This window comes from Chlamydomonas reinhardtii, chromosome 3 (genome assembly GCF_000002595.2).
Source record: "Chlamydomonas reinhardtii strain CC-503 cw92 mt+ chromosome 3, whole genome shotgun sequence".
In the NCBI taxonomy this organism is placed as follows: Eukaryota; Viridiplantae; Chlorophyta; class Chlorophyceae; order Chlamydomonadales; family Chlamydomonadaceae; genus Chlamydomonas; species Chlamydomonas reinhardtii.
The window spans coordinates 8,355,284-8,363,912 of record NC_057006.1 but is presented as its reverse complement, the minus strand read 5'-3'; the positions used below and the strand labels follow the sequence as shown (position 1 = coordinate 8,363,912).

General features: G+C 64.3%; 1 protein-coding gene across 1 annotated transcript in view; it reads right to left on the bottom strand.

Annotated features, from left to right (window-relative positions):
* The window catches only part of CHLRE_03g198750v5 (uncharacterized protein), a 10,926-nt gene continuing 2,297 nt past the window's right edge, over positions 1-8,629 (bottom strand). Inside the window, exons 4-20 of the mRNA XM_043061297.1 lie at positions 7,882-8,119; positions 7,301-7,564; positions 7,070-7,147; positions 6,226-6,771; positions 5,746-5,799; positions 5,291-5,545; positions 4,962-5,066; positions 3,825-4,169; positions 3,532-3,596; positions 3,232-3,314; positions 2,475-2,653; positions 1,939-2,137; positions 1,204-1,658; positions 736-827; positions 383-449; positions 84-97; positions 1-37 (exon numbers count right to left, since the gene is read on the bottom strand). Of these exons, the coding sequence (XP_042926607.1) occupies positions 4-37; positions 84-97; positions 383-449; positions 736-827; positions 1,204-1,658; positions 1,939-2,137; positions 2,475-2,653; positions 3,232-3,314; positions 3,532-3,596; positions 3,825-4,169; positions 4,962-5,066; positions 5,291-5,545; positions 5,746-5,799; positions 6,226-6,771; positions 7,070-7,147; positions 7,301-7,564; positions 7,882-8,119 (3,073 nt within the window). The 3' untranslated portion in view covers positions 1-3. The remainder of the gene's footprint in view (positions 38-83; positions 98-382; positions 450-735; positions 828-1,203; positions 1,659-1,938; positions 2,138-2,474; positions 2,654-3,231; positions 3,315-3,531; positions 3,597-3,824; positions 4,170-4,961; positions 5,067-5,290; positions 5,546-5,745; positions 5,800-6,225; positions 6,772-7,069; positions 7,148-7,300; positions 7,565-7,881; positions 8,120-8,629) is intronic.

Here is an 8,629-nt window from a genome sequence, read left to right as displayed (position 1 = left end):
CACTTACACACGCTCGCACCCACACGCGCGCACGCACCTGCAGCACAGTCCTCACGAAGGGCGCGGACTGACGCCACATGGACTTGATGCCCTTGACCTGGCGGGAGGGGGGGCGGTATGGGGGTTGGGGGGTTGGGGGTGCAGGGAGGCAGGGGGCGGGTGTACAATCTACCCGTACACCAGCAAACGCACGCATGTACACACGCACACGCACACGCACACGCACACGCACACGCACACGCACACGCACACGCACACGCACACGCACACGCACACGCACACGCACACGCACACGCACACGCACACGCACACGCACACGCACACGCACACGCACACGCACACGCACACGCACACACAAACACACACGCACACACACACGTACCAGCAGTGTGCCCCGCTGCTCGGGCGCCTCCGCCGCCGCCTCCGTGTCCAGGGCCCGGCCCGCGTACCTGATGGGGGGCGTGTGGGGTGCGTGTGGGGCGTGTGTGGGGCGTGTGGGGCTGGGGATGGCGGGGTATGCCCCCGATTGCTGGTACTGTGCGTGAGATGGTTGTCTGCAGTGTGTGCCACACTTCCTTTCCTTGTGCTCATTAATACACACACACACACACACACACACAGACACAGACACAGACACAGACACAGACACAGACACAGACACAGACACAGACACAGACACAGACACAGACACACGCACACACACACACACACACACGCCCCCCTCCCCGCCCCCACCTGTTGACGTGCAGCAGCAGGCAGGGCGCCAGCACGCGCTCAAACTGCAGCGCCATAGGGGCGGACATGGAGGCAGACACCAGCGCCGCGGCCTGTAGGGGGGGCAGGGGGTTTACATTCATGAATACGGTAGTTAAGGAAGGGGGGGCGGGGGGCGGGGGGCAGTGGCGGGGAGGAGGGGGAGGAGGGAGGGAGGAGGGAGGAAGGAGGGAGGAAGGAGAAGGGGGGACGGAGGACGAGGGGAGGGAGGGGGAGGGGAGGATGTGGAGAGGAGGTGGACAGGAGCTTGTGTGCGCCATGGGAAGTGCGGGACGTGGGCTGATGCGTTACTACCGAATTGCATTCACGGCGTACGGAATGCTAGACTGCCTATGCGTTCTGATAGATAGTTCGATTCAGATAGCTCACGTATTTGGCACAGACTTCTAACAATAACACACATACACACGCACGCACACACATACACACCTGCCTGCCCAGCCGCATCGCCTGTAGCGGGCTGGCTCGGGGGAAGTGCACGAACACCGAGTCCGTCTGCGCGTAGATGACACGACCACCCTCCGCAGCAGAGCGCGGCGCGCCCACACGTGTGTGAGGCGCCGTCGGCGCCGTCTCCGCCGCACTGGCCTCGGCTCCCGGCGCCGGCGCCGCGCCCGCCGCACCATTGCTGCTTGCACCGCCGCCTCCTGTGCTTGCACTAGCAGCGGTAGCGGCAGCAGCAGCGGCTGTAGCAGCAGCAGTAGCAGGGGCGGCAGGGGCAGCAGCGGCTGTAGCAGCAGTAGCAGGGGCGGCGGGCGGGTCGCCGAGCTCTCCCTGGGCGATGGCGCCGGCGATGAGCTGGATGGCTCGGCGGCAGGCGGCGGCGCCCAGGGCCAGGCAGGAGTCGGCCAGCGGCACACACTGCAGCGGGGAGGCGGCGGCGCCTGCGGGCAGGGAAGGCGGGGGGTTACATTCATGATGTTTCAAAAAGAAGGGGGGCGGCGGTTATTATCTCCTGATTATCTCCTGATTTAGAAGTGAAGAGGGAGGGGGGAAGAGGTCGTACGACCCAATGGGGAGAGCGGTCGGTGGCTCTGGGGTTTGAACACACGACGCAAAGAAAGAGAGGCCAAGGCTTGCTGGGTTACGGAGAGAGGCTCAGACAGGGAACTCACCAACCACAGCCACCACATTCCCACACGCTGCAATCTCACTTCCACCCACCCGTGAAGCCGTACAGGGCGTTGGCTGTGACCTTTAGCGCCTTCTGGCGCCCGTCCAAAACCATGGCGGCGGCGGCGGCGGCGTGCAGGTCAGTGGCGGCGCCGCTGCCGCCGCCGCCGAGTGCCTTGATGGCGGCTCGTGTGGCGGCGCGCGCGGTCATGAGTGCTGCCAGGATGGTGGGCAGGATACCGAGGCGCACCTGTTTGCGGTAGGGAGCAGGAAGAAGAAGTCAGCAAGGCACACACACACATACACACACACACACGCGTGCCGCTGCACCGTACCGCGGGCTTATGGAACTCTTAACTCATCCATGGGACCTACACTCCGTACCCGTATTTGCTACTGTACACGTAGGATCCGAAACGCACAACCCCAAAAGCCCCAACCCCCCGTTGTCAAGCATCGGCCACGCTCTCCTCCTCGCTCTATTGCATTGGGTTTGGTTTAGTTTGGGTTGGTATCTACAACCGCCCATGGTGATTCCGTTCTTCACATGAACGCCTCCCCATCCCAACAACAAAAGCCCCCCGCACCTCCTGCCTGACGAACACGTGCCCGGTGGGCGAGTGGCCCAGCCGGCCGCCCGCGCGCCCGCCCAGCCCCGCCACGTCGTCCGGGTGTACCAGGGTGGTGTAGCACAGGTTGTGGGCGCGGAACAGCGAGGGGTAGAGCGAGGCGAAGTCCAGGGTGGCCACCGGGCCCCGGTACAGGCCTGTGTGGGGAGGGTGAGGGTGACGGTGGGGGAGGGTTACGATAATGGCCTGTGTGGGCAGGGTGAGGGTGAGGGAGGGAGGGTTACGATAATGGCCTGTGTGGGGAGGGTGAGGGTGAGGGTGAGGGAGGGTTACATGCATGATTAAGAAGTGGCCAGGCACAGCGGTGCAGCAGGCGCGTCGTTACCAGTGTCCGGAAAGGGGAGATCCCACGAAGACATGCGAATGCAGAGTGTGAGGGCTAGGGGCCTTGGGTGCGTGTGAGAGCCGGTGGCGTGGCGGTGTGGTGACGTGGGGTAGGGGTGGGAGGTAGGGGCGTGCGAGGGAGGTCAAGGTGCAGAGACTTGCGGGAGATACGGAACATCTGGTGGCAGTCGTGCTGATGTAGAAAGATGATGGCATTGGCCGCATTGGCAGTGCTAGCACAAGGGAAATGGATGGCGGTGTTAGAACCCCGCCCCCCGCTCTCCTCCTCGCTCTTTTGCTCGTTACTCTACCACCCTACCCACCAGTTCGGCTTAGTTTTGGCTGGTATCTACAACTCATCCCCCCCTCACACTTTCTCTCACTTTCTCACCCGCGGTCTTGTTCTCAATGGGGTGCAGCAGGTAGGGGCTCTCAGTCAGAGACCCGGCCTCCCGTGCGCCGCCCACAATGTAGCTGTGTGAGGCAGGGGGCAAAATCCCAAGATTGGAGGCGAGGAGCTGAATTACAGTTTGACACCTCATTCCGTGCGTGCGATTGTGTGCGTGCGAGTGTGCGTGTGTCTGACATTCGACAGGTCACGTGTGCCGCGTGTGTCTTACGAGCCTGCGGCACCCCGCCTAACACAGCCGCCACACGTGCCCAGCAAAGCAACCCCCCCTTGGCCTCTCACTTCTGACGGTGGGCGTTGCGGTGCAGCAGGCTCCAAGTCTTGATCATTTGGGCGTTGTACAACACCTGAGGAGTGTGTGTGGTGGTGGCGGTGGTGGTGGCTGTACGGTAATAATTCACTTTGGGTGAGTGAAACGTCGGGCAATCTTACATGTCCCACACATCACAAGCTCGGGCACGAGCACGAAAGCATCTAAGGCAGAGAGGCACACCCTTTCCCCACCTCTTCTCCTCACCTCTCCACCTACCCACCTTCCCAACTCTCCACACCTCCCAACCTCCCAACCAACACACCTGCGTCAGTGTCAGACCCGTAACCCGCGCCATCTCCAGCATCTCGGGAAGTGTGGCCAACCGCTCCATCAACTGAACCACAACGTCCAACCGCCGTACAGCGTAACTGCCCAACCGAAAGGCGGCGGCAGCGGCGGCACCGCCGCCGCAGCCCGGCGCCGCAGCGGTTGGCGCGGCATTGGGCCCGAACGGCCCCGCCGCCGCCGCTGCTGCTGCTGCTGCTGCTGCTGCGGCCGCTGCTACTGCCGGCGGCTGTGGCTGTAGCTGCTGCAGCTGCTGCAGCTGCGACCACAGGCGGTGTAGCTGCAAGGGACTCAGGACCTCCAGGGTGGTGTCCAGCAGGGACTGCGGGGCGTGTGTGTGTGTGTGTGTGTGTGTGTGTGTGTGTACATATGCGCGTGTTACGAAGCACGAGAAGTGTGTGTGTGTGTGTATGTGTGTGTGTATGTGTGTGTGTATGTGTGTGTGTGTGTGTTAAAGAGCACAAGGAAAACGGTACGCAAAGACAGTGAATGCGATGCAGCAAAGCGACGGTGTGTGTGTGTATGTGTGCGTGTGTGTGTGTGTGTGTGTGTGTGTGCGTGCGTGCGTGCGTGTAACTCCCCACCCAACTGAACCCATCACCCATTACCCATAACCCATTACCAGGGGGCGGCTCAGGCGAAGGTGTGGGGTAAGCAGGGCGTCTGGGGCGCGTGGCATGCGAACTTCAAGGGTAGCTGAACACACACACACACACACGGATGTGTGTGTCCACGTGCCGTCGTGCATGCCCCAGCAATGAGCCCCCCGCGTATGCCGTACTGCCTGGCTGACGGCTATACACAAGCCCCCTTCACTCGCCCCCTCCGCCCCTACGTTCCATCCCGTCCAACCCCCCCCTCGGCCTCCGCCCCTTCCATACAGTCCACCAGCACCCCCATGCCCCTCCTCCTCCTCACCGCCGCACGGCGCCCCACCACCCCCACCACACCTGCGCGCAGTCCGCCACCCCCACTACCCACCCACGCCCCCCACCCCCACCACCCCCACCACCCCCACCTGCCTACACACACCTGCGCGCACTCCTCCTCCTTCTCCTCCTCCACCCCACAACCCACCCACCCCCACCACCCCCACCCCCACCTACACACCCACCTGCGCGCAGTCCACCAGGCTGAAGCTGCACAGCGACTGGCTCGCCACCACCTGCCGCAGCACGTCCACACACACGCGCCCGCACACGTCCGCACGGAACGTCTCCTGAGGGGAGGCGGAGGCGGCGGTGGTGGCGGCGGTGGTGGTGGTGGCGGGCAGAATGGAGGGTGGAGTGGAGGGGTAAGGGTAATAAGGTGGTGGGAGGAGGGGAGCGTGCGTGCGGCTTCCGCCTCCCCCCCCAATGCACACACACACACACACACACACACACACACACACACACACGCACACACGCACACACACACACACACACACACCGGCACACGCACCTGGTTGCTGGTGCTGGTCATGCGGCCCTGCTTGCGCACCCAGTCCGGACTGTACGTCACCACGCTGCGAACAGTCAGAGCGCAGCCGGGAGGAGCGGCGGCGGCGGCGGCACTGGCGGCGGAGGAGGAGCCAGGTCCGGAGGAGGAGGAGGCGGAGGGGCCGGGGCTCCGCAGGCGGCTGACGAGGCAGGCGCCGCCGGCCTCGAGGCGCAGGCGGGCGAAGCGCTCACGCAGCGCACCCAGCGTGTCCCGGACCTGTGCGCGCGCGTGTGTGTGTGTGTATGTGTGTGTGTGTGTTCGATTGTGCTTTGTTGGGGAAGGGCGTTTGGTGCACGGGCGTGTGATATGGGGAGCCCGCAGGGAGATATGGTGAAGGCATTTCGCAACCGGAAAACAGGCGGGCAGACAGAAACGGAACCGGGCCCTCCCCCCCCCCCCCGTGCTCACTCGCTCACCTGGAATGTGGCGATGACGTCGGGGTCCACATCCAGCAGCCACTGCTTCCAGGCCTGTGGGGCGTTGTGTGTGTGTTAAAGAGCACAAGGAAAACGTTGCGCAAAGACAGTGTATGCGATGCAGCAAAGCGACGTGTAGCTGTGTGTAGCTGTGTGTAGCTGTGTGTAGCTATGTGTAGCTGTGTGCAGCTGTGTGTAGCTGTGTGTGTGTGTTAAAGAGCACAAGGAAGAAAGGAGGAAGAGCACAAGGTGTGTGTGTGTGTGTGTGTGCGCGTGTGTGTGTGTGTGTGTGTGTGTGTGCACGTGTGTGTGTGTGTGTGTGTGTGTGTGTGTGTGTGTGCATCTGGCGCAAAACACGTATGGGCATCGGGGGTTACGTGTACGACAGTACGACACAGCGACACGCCACGTGTTGCCCGGTCCACCTTCCCCAGCAACATTCCCGACCCGCCACCCAACCCATGGCCGTCCACCACTCACCATCAGCAAATCTCGTTCGCTGTCAAAGTAGCGCACACGAACCGCCGCCGCCACACACGCCCCCCGCCGGGCTGACGCCGCCGCTGCCGCGCCGGGGCCGCCGCCGCCACGAGGCACCCAGTCCGGCAGCGGCGGCGGCGGCGGCGCGCGATCCCGACCGCCGCCGTTCCCTGGCGCCAGCATGAAGACTACAGCCTCCGGCACACGCCCGCCACTGCGGCTACTGCCGCCGCCATTACTGCTACCCCCGCCACTGCTGCTACTGGCACCCCCTGGTCCCGCCCCCGTGTCCGACGCAGCAGTAGCCGCCGCCGCCGCCGCCGCATTCGCTGCACTGCCGAGCGTGCCGAACGTCCGTACGTCGCACGAGATGCAGATCACGGGATCGTCCTTGGCAGGTACGGGCGTACGGTTGGCGCCGTCCGCCGCTACGGACAGTACGTCAACCGTCAGTACGGCCAGTGGCGCCACGGCGCCGTCACGCGCCGCCAGTACGGCGCCGGCGAGTGGCGGCGGCAGTGCGCCGGCGGCGGCCTGCCGTACGATCTGTGAATGAGGTGGCGGCGGCGCGTGCGAGCATTTGTTTGTTGCAGAACCCGATATGATCTTAAAGTGCAAGACAAGCTGCGGCGAGGTGGGAGGCTGGTGTAGGCGCGGCGGCTGTTAGCTCGCTCCGGCGACTTTTCCATGCGCTTGCCCAGATGCGAATGTGCGTTGAGACACGGGTATGTGTGCGTGTGTGCGTGCGTGTGCGTGTGTGTGCGTGTGTACCACTGTGTGTGTGTGTGTATACGTGTGTTGTCGGAATGCCCGGGAGCCGCACGCACGACTAGCTCGGCCGCACCTGGGGGCACCACGCCGGGTCGGCCAGCTGTGTGGCATCGGGTGTGAGCGACTGCAGCGCACGCCACGGCGCCGCCACCTGCACACAGCACACAGCACACATCACACAGCACACAGCACACAGCACATCGGGCGGCCGTCTGTGGGGCTGTGCGCGGGGCTGTTTGCAACGAAGTGAGCTGACGTGGACGGGCCGCCGCCGCGGGGACGCAACGCCCCCACACGCACGCACCTCGATGTCGCAATTGGATGCACGGGCCACCCGCGCCACCTCCACATACCCCGCGCCCACGTCGGCATCACCACCCGCCCATCCGGCCGCATCCGTCACAGATGCTCCAGCTGCCGCCACCCCAGCCGCCCTAGCCGGCACTGCCGCCGCCCCCTCCGCCGCCGCCGCGTCTGCCTCCGCCTCCGCCGCCGCCTGCGGCTGCAGGTGGAGCCAGGCGCCGCCCGACAGCGCTGAGTCACACAGGAAGCGCATGAGCGGCTTGAGCTGCGGGGGAGCGGCAGGGGGGGTGCAACGATGGTACAGAGGGGGGGGGGGGGGCAGGGGTAGGGCGCATGGGTATGTGTTTCAGCACACGTGCTGTGTCAGGAAAGTGACAGAGGAAAGGCTTGACGCCGTGCATGCGAAAGATTTGCACAAGCACACAGCGGGCTGCGCGATGAACGGCGTGTGTCATTAGCAATACAAATGTGTGAGGGTGTGGGTTTGTGCTAGTGTAGCGCGTCACATACAAACACACGCACACACACACAAAACACACAAAAACACACATACAACCACACAACCACCACCGCCACACCTACATCTGCTTCGTAGACGGTCCGGTCCACAAACCGCATCCCCAGTGCCGCCTCCAGCGCCCCACCACCACCAGCGCCTCCTCCACCTCCACCTCCTCCGCCTCCTCCACCTCCTCCGCCAGCGCCTCCCTGCGGCTGCGGCTGCGTCAGGATGCCGGACAGGGCGGCGGCGGCCCGTTTGGCGGCGCCGCCGGGGCGCAGGCGGAGGCGCAGGTGCGGCGAGCCGTCGGGAGCTGCGGGCCTGTGGTGGGGTGATGGGGGGTGGGGTGATGGGATGGAGTGGGGTGGTGGGGTGATGGGGTGATGGGGTGGTGGGGTGATGGGGTGATGGGGTGATGGGTGGGGTGATGGGGTGGGGTGATGGGGTGGGGTGATGGGGTGGTGGGGTGGGTTGTAAATACCAGCCCAAACTAAACTGGGGTGATGGGGTGGGGTGATGGAGTGGGGTGATGGGGTGGGGTGATGGGGTGGGGTGATGGGGTGGGGTGGGGTGGGGTGGGGGGGCGCCAGCGTGTGCCGGTGTGTGTTGTGTGTGTTAGGAGCCGGGGTGTGGGCGGGGTGGCATGGGGCACAGCGCCTGAAGGTCGTCATTTAGTTGTTTATTTGTTTATTTGTGTGCAGTTGGGGTTGCAGTGCTACGCCACGCCACGGTCATGAGTAATGCGGCGCAGCCGCCCCATCTCGCTCTTTTGCACTGGGCTCAGCTAAGTTTGGGCTGGTATCTACACCCACCCACCCACCCCATTACCCC